The 16417-nt window shown below is 45.6% G+C and overlaps 1 protein-coding gene across 1 annotated transcript in view; it reads left to right on the top strand.

Moving 5' to 3' along the window:
* The window catches only part of ADRA1B (adrenoceptor alpha 1B), a 51284-nt gene extending 35237 nt beyond the window's left edge, over positions 1-16047 (top strand). The window contains exon 2 of the mRNA XM_007077658.3: positions 15421-16047. Within this exon, the coding sequence (XP_007077720.2) occupies positions 15421-16028 (608 nt within the window). The 3' untranslated portion in view covers positions 16029-16047. The remainder of the gene's footprint in view (positions 1-15420) is intronic.
* Positions 16048-16417: the final 370 nt, after the last annotated feature.

The raw sequence follows: 16417 nt of genomic DNA, 5'->3' as shown, positions 1-16417 counted from the left end.
AGACACTCTGGCTGTAGGTATATATTTGTACCTTCTCCCCCAATTTTCATTCTACCTCTAAAACCAAGTGAACACAAAGCTTAGAATCTGAGAAGGAGGGGGTTAGCTAATGCAACCCCCTCATTTCATACTTAAATGGGAGCCCAGAAAGGTGATGGTCTGGCCTAAAGGTCTGCCAGCTACTTGCCCTATGTTGGCTCTTTTTCTCCTATAGGCTAAACCTTTCTCTCTCTCTCTCTCTCCCTCCCTCTCTCTCTTCTTTCCCTCTCAATTTCTCTTGCTTTCTCTCTTTCATTACAAAAGCAATGTTTGTTCATTGCAAAAATAATTTTAAATACACAGTGAAAGTCTTCCCATAAACCCATCCTTCAGAAATATAACCACTAAGAACAATTTGGTATGTATTCACCCAGATTGTTTTTTCTGTGAGCATGCTAATACACACTCACAACACACACACACACACACACACACACACACACACACACACACCATTTCTTTATTAAAAGTCAGATCAGATCATAGAGGTACCTGGCTGGCTCAGTTAATTAAGTGTCTGACTTTGGCTCAGCTCATGATCTCATGGTTCATGAGTTTGAGCCCCACATCAGACTCTGTGCTGATAGTGCAGAGCCTGCTTGGGATTCTCTCTCTCTCCCTTTCTCTCTGCCCCTCCCCCACTCACTCAAGCTCTCTCCAAAATAAAATAAAGTAAACTTAAAAAAAAAAATCAGACCGGGGTGCCTGGGTGGCTCAGTAGGTTTAGCGTCCAACTTGGGCTCACACTTCGTGAGTTCAAGCCCCGCATCCAGCTCTGTGCTGACAGCTCAGAGCCTGGAGCCTGCTTCAGATTCTGCGTCTCCCTCTCTCTCTGCCCTTCCCTGGCTTGCGCTCGTTCGCACTGTCTCTCTCTTTCTCTCTCAAAAATAAACATATTTTTTTAAATTTTATTTAAAAAATCAGACCATAGTAGACACTGTCTCCTGAAATTTGATTTTTTTTTCTAGTTAATTCTGTCATGGATATCATTCCGTGTAGACTTAGCTTATCATTTTAACAATGTATGATTTTTCATTGTGTGATGATACATGGCTTATTCCCCAACCCCTATTGTTAGAAATTTAGATAATTTCCAATATGGGGGAACTTTACCACAGTTCTTTATACTTTTATTTTTCCTCCCTTTTAAGAGTTCTTCTGTAGGATAAATTCCTGGACGTTGGAGTACTTAGTTCCAAAGCTATGCTCATTTTAGTTTTATTAGATAATGCCAATTTTCCACCCCAAGTCTACACTCTCACCCAGAATATACGAAAATGTCTGCTTTCCCACACCTTTGCCAAATTGAGCATAAGCAATATCTTAAATTTATTCCAAACTAATAGACCTGAAATATTTTGCTGCTGTTTAATTTACATTATTTATTTTGTGAAGGAGTTTTACTATGTTTTCATTAATTCACTGGCTGTCTGCTGTACTTATTCTTGTTATTTGCTTATCTGTAACGATTTGCTTTGTTTTCTATTGAGTTGTTTTTTTCATGATTGATTTGAAAGAGAGGGTTAGAAATATTATTCCTTTTACTGCCATTTGAATTACAAATATTTCTCTCAGTTCTTCCCTTAGCTTTGTTCTCAAAGTTTGCAACCTTATAGAAATGTCTAGGCAGACTCATCAATGCTTTTCTTTGCAGATCCTGGATTTGTGTCATCCTTAAAAAGTTCTTTCTTATTTCAAAATAATAAAAATATTTACTTGCATCTTCTAATATTTTAATAATTTTTATACTTAAAATCTTGGATCTAGCCGGGTTTATTTTGATGTAAGGATCTAGCTTTATTTGTCTCTAACTAGCTAGCCTTGTATCCCAATACTGCCTATACAAGCATCTCTTCTTTCCCATAAACATTGAAATGGCATATAAAATTCTCATGGACACTTGGCTCCTTTTCCAAACTGTATCATTGCATTGATCTATCTGCCTTTTCTTGCACTTCCTGCCCTGGGATTTATTAAATTACTGTGGTTTTATGATAGGTTTTAATATCTGTAGGAGTGGGTTTACCCATCATCCCAATACCATCATTCTTTATTTATTTCAAGTGACTTGGCTATTTTTGCATGGTTATTCTTACACATTCCATATGCTTCTATATATTTGGATCATTTAATACCCCCCCAAGACAAACAAGCAAACAAAAAACCATCCTGTTGGCATTTTAATGAAGTTGTCTTCAATTTACAGATTAATGTGGGGAGAACTGAAGTTATCATCAAAAGAGATTTCCTGTACTAAAGCAAGCTATGTCTCCCCATTTGTACATGTCTCCTTTTTACTCCCCTTTATAAAGCTTTATGTCTTCCTTCATATAGATCCCCTAACACTCAGTTTCTAAAAGTGCTCTTCAGGGAAACTGCTCTTTCCAGCGAGGTCAAAGCATGGATCACATTCAGTCTGGCATCAAAGGTAGCTTCTTAGGTGCTGTGAAAACCACACCACCCCATCTGCTCTCAACTCCGGGCCTAAACCAGGAGGTAGCTTCCCTTCTGGAAGATGTAATGTGCCAATCAAGTAATCAGTGGGTAAGCCCTGTACTAGAAGTATAGGACACAGACCCCATCTTCAAGGAGCTTTGGCTCTGCCTAAGGAGACAAGAGGCACATCCCTTAAGAATGGCATTCTGTACTAAGCTATGTGTTGCAGACTCTGTTCTAATGGGAAGTAAACAGGAGGCCTGGAGCAGTCAGGGAAGATTCCAGGAAGGAGATGGGAACTCAACTGGGTATTGGCATGTGGTTACCATTTAAATAAATAAAAGGAAGGAAGCAAGGTATAAGCAAGGGAATCACCCTATAATCACTTACTCAGCACTTGCTATGAATCTGAAACTGGCCTAAGCATATGAAGAGGAGATTATGTGCCCAACAAATGTCTTTACACATTCACTATAAGCAAGCTCAGCGTTAGGTGCTAGAGAAACCAAGATGAGAAGGATTGACCCTCGCCTCAAGAATCTTGTAAATAAGGGAGACAGACTCTCAGCTAAGTCCAACAACTGTTATGATAGAAATCTGTGGAGTGAAAAGCAAACACTCTTAATCTAGTGATTGTGCACCTCCTGGGTGCTCATGGATGGGATTCAGTGGGCCTGTGAGCCCCTCAAATTATATGGTGCTAAGTTACCTGCATAACCAGCATCGGCAGATGACAAACCACTTGGGTAGAGTGACACAAAACTCTTGGTTGCTAGATCCTGGAGTCTTAATGGCTAAATAAAATATACATAAAGACACCATTACAATAACAAGTAAACAATTCTAGACTTCCCCCACCCCAGAAGTGTAAGTGTTCTAAGAGTCCAGAGGCAATACTGTCTTGTGGAAGCAGCCCAGCTTTGGGACCAGGCAGATTTGGGTTTGAATCCCAGCTCTACCATTTAATGGCTGTGGTGACACTGGGTGTGTTCTGTACCCTCAGAGACTTGATTTCCACATCTGTAATTGAGAATTGAAAATTAGAGAACCCACCTCTCCCTCCCACCTATTGTGAGGGTGAAATGAGGGAAGGTGTACAGGTCTCCTGGATCTTAGCAGGTCTTCATGGACTGCTCATTCCCTCCGCTTGCTTTCACACTTCTAAGGAAGCCACGCAGTGGGAGGCTGTGGTTGTGTGTCGGAGGATTCTGAGGGAGGCTTGGAAAGGATGGAGAGGAGAGGGGGACAGTGAAAGGCATCTCAGACCAGTGGACAGTGTGAATAAGGGGAAAGAAGCCAGAAAAGTGAAGTCATGTTGTGAAGATTCAGTCCATTGCAGCCCACTTGAGAAGGTCTTAAATTCCAGCCTAAGCAGTTTGAACTTTATCCTGTAAACCATAGGAGTCGCTGGAAGGTTTGGGGCAAGACTGTCAACGCCATGGTGAGGTGGCTCTCAGCCCAGCCTCTGCTCATCCATAAATCCCAAGATACCTAGGAAAACAATTTTAAAAATAAAATTGTAACAGGAGCTAAGGCAACGCTTTCCACCTCGGGATCTTGTTAAAAGCGGATTCTGACTCACTGGCTCACCGAGGTTCTGCATTTCTAACATGAACCCAGGTGATATGGATGCTGTTTATCCATAAACCTCATTTTGAGTAGCCAGGGCTAACACATTTCAGTTTTCCTATAACACATGTTGGCTGAGTGCCTGTCATGGTCAGGCAAAGTTCTAGGCCTTGGGGGAAAAGAAAAAATCAGACATGAACTCTCTTTTCTAGAAGCTCACAGTCTAATCAGAGGAGACGAGTAATTCAAGGTAGGAAGTGATAAATGCCATATTTTAGGTTCAGAGAAAGTGCTTTGACAAATCGGCAAAGAGAGATTGTTCCCAGTTGAGGGAGAAATTGCCTGGTGCTTAAGGAACTGAATAGAAGCTTCTTTTTTATTATTATTATTAAACAATTTGAGTAAGAACCCAGACTTCAAAGTTGGATTTTAATCCTTACCAGACACATGATTTTGTTAATCTCTTAAACCTCAGTTGCTTCATCTGTAAAATAAATGAGATACAGTAACAGCAGGGCTGCTGGAGGATTGCACCAAGTGTTTGTAAACATAGTACCTAATAACTGGTTCTTAGGTTACTGTAAATGGGGGCTCTGGTGACTATCATTGTTCTCATCATTTGCTTTAAAACTTAACATGTCTAGTGGCCCCGAAGATATCGTATTTGTTGGACAATTTCATGAACTCATTCCAGGGTTAAGTGTCCAGTGAAAATGGAAAAACCTCAAAGGGAATTTCCACATCCAAGGAAACCTCCTTTATAAAATTGGTGCTGAAAGAATTAGCAACTATTTCAAATGTTTCAAGTTTTTATTGAGCCAAACTGTTTCAGCTGGGGAGACGCAGCTTGGCCATAGGTGTAGCTAAAAGCTCCTAAAAAGAGCCATGTTGAAAAGGAGTTCCACTCTATTTACAAGCTGATCAAAATGGTTTTACCACCCACTGGCTCCCCTGAGGTCATCCGCTTGTCTGATGCTCACTGTGAAATAAGTCAAATCAAACCTCTAATCCTTGAGTCTCAGAATGTCAGTGCCCTGGGGGATGTTACAAACCACCTGGCCCCTGGTGGACCCGATACATGCTACATTATGTCCCCATGCCCTGGGGCAGTCTCCGAGGCTGCCGGTTGGTCATTCCTCCAACCACTGTTTAATGATGCCTACGGATGTAGGAATACATACAAAATTAAAAGGGCCCCCTTTTCTGCTCTGCAGTAAGGGAATAAGGGCAGGGCATCCACAGGTATACCAGGAACTAACAGAGGAGGCTGCTGGGCTCAACAACAAAAGATGTCATTTCATACTTCTTTCTTCCTATTACCAGTGGGGGGGCCTTGGGCAAGTGCCTCCTCCACCTGTACCTCCAGTTCTTCATCTGCAAAGTAGGGGTAATCCCACTTTGCTCATAGGCTATTACAGGAATTAAATGAAATAGAGCAAGCAAAGTTGGCTGACACGTAATAAGGACCCAATAAACACAGTGTCTTTTGGTTTACTTCTTATTTTTAAAATAATATTCACTGGCTTTTTCCCAATTGCAAAAGTAATTCATGTTTATGGAGAAAATTTTTGGAAAACACCAAAAAACACACAGAGGGAAAATTCACCCGTGAGTCTACCAACAAAGGGTAAACACTGTTGAGGTCTCCTTCCCTGTATAGCCTTCAGTCCTTTATCCACATCCACATGCATCTTTTGTTTCCCCATTTGCTGTACTGGTGGTGACTGACAGCTTCTGTGAGAGGCAGCCTGGGTTCAAATTCTAATTCTATCACCCATTAGCTCTGAGACATCCAGCAATTTACCTTCCGTTCTCCTGAGCGTAGTAATCACGGCCTCCAGGCGGGGAGCATGCGGGTTGGCCACCGTCACCTGGGAGTGCTGCAGACTACCCTGTGGAATGGCGCCCCCTAGCGCTGCGCCCGGCACAGTCATGCCGAGCTGCCTTCGGAACAGAGCCGGTTGAAGGCAAGGGAAGGTCAAAACATTTACCCAGTGATTGGCGCAGAGTTAAGAGCTTGTCAAACGGTAGGTACTCTTCTACAAACGCACCCCGTGGTTTTGAAGACTGGAGGTTCCCAGAGGGTTGAGACCTTGTGTTCACTGTTCAGTTTTGTTGAATAGCACTTTAAGGACCACTGGGACCACATCCAGCCAAGAAATGCTTCTCCCTGAGCTGATCCCGCTCAGCCTTAGCTTTTGATCCTTACACTCCACAACCCCTCTACGTGGCCCTTGTAGCGTGGCTGGGCTCACTGAACTGTCTGCTTACCGCTCTGCCCCTCCCCCTCGGGTTCCAGCTCCTACCCTCCCCACCTGGGTGGAAGTGTTCAGAAGTGTTGTCCCATTGGATCTGCTTAAAAGGCCTCAGTGGGAGGCCAAGAGGCTTTAGAGTAGAGCCGCAGGGTTTCCCAGGGCGGCTCTTAGACTGCTGCTCAAATTAACTATGGATTTGAGTTGGTGTGCAAGACAGCTTGGCAGGACAGCTAGAGATGGCCCAGGAAACTCTGAATCACATACTCATTCAGTCCATCATGGAGCAAATTTTAGTTAGCACCTACCATGTGCCCGGCGCTGGGTTCTCCCATGAGAAAGTTGTTCCTTCAAGCCTTTAGATTCCTCAAAGGGGAATTCCTCTCAGTTTAGCAAGTAGTTAATACCCCACAACCCCCGCCAATCTCCCTTTTTGAAAAAGAGAGCATGCCTCAGGCCCACCACTGTCTGGAGCGATCCAGAGATACTAATATCATTTTCTTTTCATCTTCTGTTCCCCTACCATGACATTTTCTTTATAACAGATTTGAAAATAATGATAAAAAGCTTCCTAAGAAAGTTTAAATTGAGACGCCAAAAGTGAGTTGATCTAGAGAAAAGCATTAAGCAGCCGGTGGTCCAGGCAATTGAGTAACTGATGCTTGGGAGCCCTAGACTTGGGATGGTGAGCCTTAACCTTTTCACGGCTGCTGACGCCTTGAAGCCCATGACGACAGCTATGGGTCCTCCCCCAGAACAATGTGTACAATTTCCGCATGTTCGAGAACCACGTGGCGCCCACCCTTGGGCCTGCATTGGAAAGAGCAGTAGGGTGGGCGGTCCCACATCAGCACAGTAGATCCTGTCCTCTCCGTCACCCTCCCCATCTTTGCATGCTGGTACTGGCAGTAACCACAGCATCGGCATTGGCAATGGCAGTTGTGTTTGAAGCAGTCGGAACAGCTGTACTTACTGGGTACTCTCAACATGCCAGGCACTTGCCAAGCCTAAGTTCATCTCCTCCGCACAGAAAAGAACTATCACCATCCCCGTTTTCCAGGAAACTGGGCCTCGCCGAGCTCAAGGAGCTCAGCTGGGAAGCCAGAGTCAGCACCTGAACCCAGATCTACTTATGTCTGCACCGGTCCTTAACGCCTGACCTCCACAGCCTCCACAAATGTTTGTTGAATCAAATGAATGACACTTGAGCAGGTCCTGGCAGTCGTTCTGCTCGTCACCAGCTGAGTGACCTTGAACAAGTCACTCACCCTCTCTGAGCCTCCGCGAAGGAAGGTTTCCTGGCCCTGTCAGGCCGTGATCATGATGGTAAAATGCAGGGCAAGGCGCACCACACCATTTCATGAGCAAGAGAAGGGGAGCCAGGCTCGGAGGCACGTCCCACAAGCTGGTGGCCACGTCGTAGAGACTGGCACCACCCTGACCTGAAGCAGAAAGAGCAGGCTTCCAGGAACCCACATCTCCTGTTGATATTCCCTTTCCCTCTCCTCATGGCTTTGTTGGCCCCCAAGGTCTGTTTGGATATCCCGGTCCTGATCCTTATTTAAGCCAACGAGGCTCAGTGCCTTCCCTATTACAACTTCTTGGCTGTAACAGGGCCCGCCTGGGTAGCAAACAAGACCCCTCAGCCCTGTAGCTTCTGTGCAGCTGGGGGGAGGGGAGGAGGGAGCAGCAGAAATATGCTTGGAATCAGAGAGACCCGCCGTCCAGTCCTTGACCCACACTGCCCCTCAGTGGTAAGTCCAGAGAAGAGGGCACATCCCAGCGAGGCTGAGCAGGGCTTCCAACCCCAGCTTCAACAAGACTCTGAATTTTAAGGCTGGAGAGAACCCAAATGAAACCACTCCCCTAAAGGAGGGAAACTGAGGTTCAGAAAAGGAAAGCAGCCTACTCAGAATGAAATATCTAGTTACCAAACACTGGTCTCACACATAGACTTTCTGTAATTAGATTTCCAGTCCAATCAGTGATTGACAGGAATAAGAATTATTTGGTTAATTAGCATTAATGCAAAGTTGACTGGGTGGCAGGTTCCTGGTACCCTGAGTGCTAAAAAGGACTTGACATGTTTTATCTTCTTAGTTCTCAAAATAACCCAGAGGCATGGCACTATTATTAGCCCCATTTTATTGATGAGAAAACTGAGGCTTAGGGACAGTGTGAAACTTGCCCAAGGTCACATGGCTGCTGGGGAGACAGCCTGGATTCTATTCTAAGGAGTCCAATTCTAATAAGGAAAGGGAATCTGTCAGAAGCCACTGAAGGTTTGCTCAGGGTGGGCATGCGATCTACGGTCTTCACGGGGCCAAAATAAAACAGAATGCAAAGGAAACAAGAGGGCAAAGTCATTATTCAGCTTTCAGACAAGCAAAGATTAAAACCTGACCAAACCCAGAGTTGCAGAGATGTAAAGAAACTATCACAATCATATACAGCCAACAGGAAGGTAAATTGGTACAATTAGTTCAGAAGGCAATCTGGCTAGCTTTCAGCACTTAAATGTGGCACTGAGTCAGTGATTCCTCGTGTAGGAGTTTATCCCACAGAAACACTCAAACATGGAAAAAGCAAAATGCATGAGGCTTTTCATTACTACAGTCTGTAACAGACAAAACTTGGAAATCACTACTTGACTATCATTAGAAAAGAGTTAAGCCTGGAGAAAGTTAAACTACTATATATCCAGATGGTAGGATATAATGTCCCGACATGGGGAAATGTCTTAAATATTTTCTAAGTGAGGAAAGAAATTGGGGGAAAGATATGTGTATAACTCCCATTTAAAAAAAAAAACAATTGAAAAGGATAAAAATAAAAAATAAAACTGTGAGCTCTGGTCCCCTCTACCTGAATGGAGAAGAATTTTCACTTTATAATATGTAGATTTTTTTTTTTTTTGGTAATGTAATTTTTAAAAAATCAGCATGGATCACTTTTTCATTTTACGTAAGTGAGGTTTTTCTAATAGACTATTTTTAGAGCAGTTTTAGGTTCACACCCAAATTGACAACAAGGTATTGAGATTTCCCATACACCTCCTGCCCCCCACATCCACAGGCTCTGCAATTATCAACATCCCTTATCAGAAGTGTACATGCGTTACAATGGATGAGCTTACATTGGCACAACATTTTCACCGAAAGTCCATAGTTTACATTAGGGTTCACTCTTGGTGTTATACATTCTATGGATTTGGACAAATGTATAATGACATGTATCCACCATCATAATGTCATACAGAATAGTTTCACTGCCTTAAAAAACCTCTGTGCTCCCTCTTTTTTTTTTTCTTTGTAATAAAAATACGCAAATCTGGAGAGGAAAAGAAAAGAAATGAAGAGGTGGTTCTTGCCCAGAAGGAATTTTTTTTAAGATTATTTATTTATTTTGAGAGGGTGGGGGAGGGAGGGGCAGAGATAGAAGGAGAGAGAGAATCCAAGCAGGCTTGGTGCTATCAGCCTGGAGCCCAGTGCGGAGCTCGATCTTACAAACCCTGAGATCATGACCTGAGCTGAAATCAAGAGTCAGATGCTTAACCTATTGAGCCACTCAGGTGCCCCTTGGCAGAAGGAATTTAAAGTCTGGGTGTGGGCGAGGACTCAGTCAGCCCTGGAATGGCTTAACAACATTAACAGGCAAACCATAACAGAATGAGATGTGATTGTATACCTTCTGTGGGGTACAGAATAAAGAAGTCAATCTGAGTTGGGTGAGGTTCATCAGGGAAGAGTTCTTGGAGGAGGCTCATGCCTGTGCCAGGATATAAAGTATTTGTGGAAAATGGCCACTATGTATTATTTTCAAGGTGCCAGACCCTATGTCTAGTATTTTACAGGGATATTTTCATGTATTCAGAATATGGAACAGATACTGTCCCCAATTTATGGATGAGAATATTGAGTCTAAGAGGGCCAATTAACTTTTCTAATGTCAAACAGCCAGTACACACAAAAAAAGTGATTCAAAACCAGGTCTGTGTGATCCCAAGCCCTGTGCTCAGGCCACAGAATCACACTGCCTAAATCAGCAGAAGGATGATGAAAGGCAGCCAAAGAATGGAAGGCAAAGAATGATCTTCTTCTCAGAGGAACAAGTGGTTCAGGGAGTCCAAACTCACAATGTGGCTGTAAATAAATGCAGTGAAAAAAGTCAGCAGCATCCCCTTACTTTTGGCTGAACACTTCTCAGAGCCATAGTCCTTGAAGAGTACTTGGTAAGAAAATAAAGGCAGAGATCCAGCCCATCATTGTCCTTGATACAAGGCTTCCAATATGATGGAGGTGAAGAAGCACCAGATAGAAATGCCACTTGGGTGTAGGGGGACAGAGTGACATTTATGCCTCTATCATAATGCTATGTGTGTTGTGTTGCAATGACCTGTTAACACATCTCTCTCCCCACATGCCTGTGGGCTGCCATGGGGCAGAGACCACACCCCAATTCATCTCTGTATCCCCCTCACCTTGGCCTCATGCCAACATCAGCAGGAGCTCAGTGTTTGTGGAATGAGTGAATGAACAAACAAATGAACAGGTGTATACACATGTAAATAGCAGACACTATCATATGTTGATGTCCTGATGTATAAAATAGGACCGACAATAGTACCTTCATCAAGGGATTATTGTGATAATTAAATGGGCTAATGGTATAAAGAGTTTAGCGCAAGGCCTATACAGAGCACACACACAATGGAAACAGTGGGTCTGAGGAATATTAGCCATTAGCCTTACTGTTCCGCATATCCTTTAAAAGAGCCAGTCCCTAAGGATGTGTCCCCATTAAGCCATTTATTGCCTATTTTACTATCATCTTCAATGGGGCTCGTAAGCAAAGCTATGAGTATGTTTTCAGCATGCGTGCTCTCCAGCTCTTCATCCTCCTTACCTTTGCCACGACTGTCTATGCGTCTGCAGCCTCTATCCCAGGTCCTAAGTGTCCTCATTAAGACCGCGTGCCTACATGAAAAGATGCTCAACATCACTCCTCATCAGGGAAATACAAATTAAAACCACACTCAGATACCACCTCACGCCAGTCAGAGTGGCTAAAATGAACAAATCAGGAGACTATAGATGCTGGCAAGGATGTGGAGAAACAGGAACCCTCTTGCACTGTTGGTGGGAATGCAAACTGGTGCAGCCGCTCTGGAAAACAGTGTGGAGGTTCCTCAAAAAATTAAAAATAGATCTACCCCATGACCCAGCAATAGCACTGCTAGGAATTTACCCAAGGGATACAGGAGTACTGATGCATAGGGGCACTTGTACCCCAATGTTTATAGCAGCACTTTCAACAATAGCCAAATTATGGAAAGAGCCTAAATGTCCATCAACTGATGAATGGATAAAGAAATTGTGGTTTATATACACAATGGAATACTATGTGGCAATGAGAAAGAATGAAATATGGCCTTTTGTAGCAATGTGGATGGAACTGGAGAGTGTTATGCTAAGTGAAATAAGTCATACAGAGAAAAAACAGATACCGTATGTTTTCACTCCTATGTGGATCCTGAGAAACTTAACAGAAGACCATGGCAGGGAGGGGAAGAAAAAAAAAAAAGGTTAGAGAGGGAGGGAGCCAAAACGTAAGAGACTCTTAAAAACTGAGAACAAACTGAGGGTTGATGGTGGGTGGGAGGGAGGGGAGGGTGGGTGATGGGTATTGAGGAGGGCACCTTTTGGGATGAGCACTGGGTGTTGTATGGAAACCAATTTGACAATAAATTTCATATTTAAAAAAAAAAAGACCACATGCCTACACGTACACACGCTCATCAGCATTTATCCTCTAGGGTAACGCGCAAGGCTTCCAAGCTTTTCTAGGTTTCCCTCTCTCCAAAATCTATTCTCCAGTTTCCCACATTGTCAAGACCAGTGCCTATCCCCTTCAGACTCAGTGACAGTCTTCCCCGTGGACAGAGACAACTCATTCCATGATGGATACTAGCTGTTCACACGCCATGTATTTGGATTTCAGCTGGGGTCTTCCATACAGTGTCTTAGTCCAAAGGAGCATGTGGGATGGTGGGGTGAAAATCTAATGGTGCTGGCCTTGTCACATATCAGATCACGAGGTGGCGCCCTCTTCTGCCTCATCTGAAGCGAATGCAGAATGTGGCCCACTCCCACATTTCCCCCTGAGTTGGGAAAAGAATCAGTGTAGTGGGGTGCCTGGCTGGCTCAGTCAGTAGAGCACGCGGCTCTTGATCTCAGGGTCATGAGTTTGAGCCCACGTAGGGTATGGAGATTACATCAATAAATAAGCTTTTAAAAAAAGAAGAAGAATCAGTGTACCTTGTACATATAATTAGCACTTACATCAAGGACAGCTGGGTAGATTAGTCGGTTGAGCATCCGGACTCTTGATTTCAGGGCTCAGATAACGATCTCATGGATTGAGGGCCAAGTCAGCCTCTGTGCTGACAGTGCAGAGACTGGGATTGCCTCTCTCTCTCTCTCTCTCTCTCCCTCTCCCCCGCCCCCACTCTCTCTTTGTCTCTCTCTCTCTCTCTAAAAATAAATAAGTAAACTTTTTAGGGGAACCTGGGTAGCTCAGCCAGTTAAGCATCTGACTCTTGATTTCAGCTCAGGTCATAATCTCATGGTTTCGGGAGTTCAAGCCCCGCATCGGGCTCTGCACTGACAGTGGGGAGCCTCCTTGGGATTCTCTCTCCCTCTCTGCCCCTCGTGCTATCTCTGTCTCTCTCAAAATAAACAAATAAACTTTAAAAAATAGAGCACTTACACCCGGATACAGATTACCCTCTTTCTAAATGTAAACCTTTGCCTGGCTTAGCCCTGCACCAGGAGCCCAGCCGTCTCCCCACCCTTGCCCACCACCACTGCCATCCTTGGCTTGCTAAGCAGAAAACTAGGAGGCTCCCTATAACAATAGGCAAACCTCAAAGAATCAAAAAGGAGAAGTGCTACAAGGGGGAAGCTCAAGTGTAGCCCCAAATCAAAGGATTTCTATCCTGTGGCTTCTATGCCACTGCCCCTTGGCACTTTCGGCCACTCTCTGGGACTCAGTGTTTCCATCTGCAAAAGAGGAGCTTGGATTTGTGATTGCTAAGACACTCCCCACCCCCATTCAGATATTCTAGGAGTGTGTGCTCTTCATTCGCCAAATGGAATCAAAGTTGATCCAGAAGACCAGACCCTTGGGAAGCTCACAGTTTAAACAGAGGAGATAAGACAGGAGTATGAAAGTCACTGTACCACCAACTTAGTGGCAGGGTTAGGGAACATAGTTTGAAATAACAAAATGTCCTGTAAAGTAAATTGCATATATCAAAACATTTAAAGATACATATACAACAGAGAAAAAAATCTGAAGGTATGTGCACCAAATGTAATTTCTCTGCATTGCAGGGTTATGTGTGCTTTTAAAATTTTTTTTTCTTTTTTTCTTTTTTCTTTTTGTATTTTCTCATTTTTCCACCAAGGGTATTATTAATCACCTTTAAAAAACATATTTTGTACTCAAACAGACTTAGTTTGAATCCCAACTATACTACAAACATGCTGTGTAACCTGGGGCAAGTCATTTACCTTCTCCAAGTCTTAGCTGCCTTGCATTTAAAATGGAAATTGTTTTTAATTTAATATGCCATAAAATGTTTTTGGACCTCAAATTTGAGGGATGAGTTAATCATGTTTCTCCATCATAGCACCTCATTGTAAGGCCTCTCTCTTATTTCATTGATTTATTTCCTTTTATTCCCATTTCCCTCTGCCTACCCCCTTAGGCAACCATTTTGTGTTTGACATTTTTTGAAAGTGTTTTTGCAAAATGTGTGTGGTGGTTTGGTGTGTTACTTAAATAGTATTATGCTGTAAATCTCAATTCTGTTTCCTACTTTGTTCCTAAAGAGCGATGTTTTTAAGCCTTTGCACATTGCTATATGGACATGCCATTTTTAGGGCCTTATCTACCTGCTGCAATAATCTCTGTGCTGGGCTTCTACCCCAGGCTACCTTTCCATAATTCTCAGTGAGGAACACCTATGTTCTCTCCAGCTGTCTATCACCATAAGCAACGCTGCTCTCAGCATTCTTATAGGTGTCCCCTTGTGGACCTGTGTGAAAAGTCTTTGAGATCTATACCCTGCAGAAGAACCGCCAGGTTAAGAGGTATGTGTATATACTTGATGAGACCAAGTGGTGCCAGAATCTTCTCCAGTACAGCTTCACAGCCTGTGCTCCCCACCAGCCAGGCAGAAGGCTCCCCATGTCCCCACACCCCTGCCCACACTTGGCACTCTCTAGTTCCCTGATTTTTGCCACCCTAACAGATACCTTATATCTCTTTGTGGTTTTCATTACTATGCATCCTACTCCCTAATATTTTGAGTACCCTGGCATACGTTAGCCCTCAGGTTTCCCCGCTTTGTAAATTGCCTGTTCACATGCTTAGCCCACATTTCTACTGGGAATGCTGTTTTTCCTGTTGATTTGCAGGAGTTCCTTATATATTCTAAATACCGATCGCTTGACTGTCTTAGACATTATAAATACCTTCTCCCACCCTTGCCTTGCAGTTTATCTTTCTGAAGTGTTAAGTCATTTTCCTTTCAGCCCTAGATCAAAAAGATCGTTCCTTTACTTTGTCTTTTGAAGTTTTACCTTTCACATTTAGGTCTTTAACACCTCTCGTATTTGCCATGGAAATCAATCGGTGTCAGCTTCAATGCCTCTTGTAGGGCAAAACAATATAGTTAAAGCGCCTAGCACAATGCCCCAAGAGCTGTGCAGTTGCGTGTGGTGATTATTATCACTGGAGTACAAAGTGGTAAGCGATGCCCTGGGATATCTAGAGAAATGGGAGGTTGGGTGCTGGTCAGCTAAACCAGGAAAGATTTTAGGGAGTTTCGGTGCTGGTTAGCTCAACCAGCCCCCCAAAAAGAATGTCGGATTCGCTCACTTGGGAGAAGGGAGAGGCGAGCGCTCCAGGCAGCGAAAGGTGGCCTGGGCAAAGCCCTGGCGGCGGGAGCGCTTCCCGGGCGCCGCGTTTAGGCGGAGCCCTCGGAGGAGAGGACCTGACTACTCACAAACTGCTGTCTGTCTTTCTGCCCGTGCCCACCCCACCCCTTCCCCTGCAGGCTCCCTGTTCTCCACCCTGAAGCCCCCCGACGCCGTGTTCAAGGTGGTGTTCTGGCTGGGCTACTTCAACAGCTGCCTCAACCCCATCATCTACCCGTGCTCCAGCAAGGAGTTCAAGCGCGCCTTCGTGCGCATCCTCGGGTGCCAGTGCCGCGGCCGCCGCCGCCGCCGCCGCCGCCGTCGCCTGGGCGGCTGCGCCTACACCTACCGGCCGTGGACGCGCGGCGGCTCGCTGGAGCGCTCGCAGTCGCGCAAGGACTCGCTGGACGACAGCGGCAGCTGCCTGAGCGGCAGCCAGCGGACCCTGCCCTCGGCCTCGCCGAGCCCGGGCTACCTGGGCCGCGGCGCGCCGCCGCCCGTCGAGCTGTGCGCCTTCCCCGAGTGGAAGGCGCCCGGCGCGCTCCTGAGCCTGCCGGCGCCCGAGCCCCCCGGCCGCCGCGGCCGCCACGATTCGGGCCCGCTCTTCACCTTCAAGCTCCTATCGGAGCCCGAGAGCCCCGGGACCGACGGCGGCGCCAGCAACGGCGGCTGCGAGGCGGCGACCGACGTGGCTAACGGGCAGCCGGGCTTCAAAACCAACATGCCCCTGGCGCCCGGGCAGTTCTAGAGCCCCCGGGGGGGTTGGTGGGGAGGAAACCATCGTGGGGGGAGGGCGGGCGGAGGGGGGGAGGGGCGTCGGCGCCCGGAGGCGCGGGCCCCGGGGGAACCGGGGGGAGGGGGGCGGGGAGAGGGGCAGCTGCTTTTCTGGCAGGGGCATGGGTGCCAGGTACAGCGCGGAGAGCTGGGCCGAGCATGCTGAGAGCCTGGGGGACCCGACGCCGGCCGGGATTTCCGTCTCTCTCTCTGTATATATCCAAACGAGTCCCTCTGTACATGTATTTAACCGTGGGTACACGTGCGTGTGTCTGTGCGGTGTCCGTGTGGTCTGCATGTGTGCGTGCGTGGGGCCGCCCGTCTGCGGGGGCAGAGCGAGTGTGCGCCCGGGAGGCAGCGGGG

The sequence above is a fragment of the Panthera tigris genome, chromosome A1, assembly GCF_018350195.1.
Source record: "Panthera tigris isolate Pti1 chromosome A1, P.tigris_Pti1_mat1.1, whole genome shotgun sequence".
NCBI classification, from domain to species: Eukaryota; Metazoa; Chordata; class Mammalia; order Carnivora; family Felidae; genus Panthera; species Panthera tigris.
This window is presented reverse-complemented; position numbering and strand designations above follow the sequence as displayed.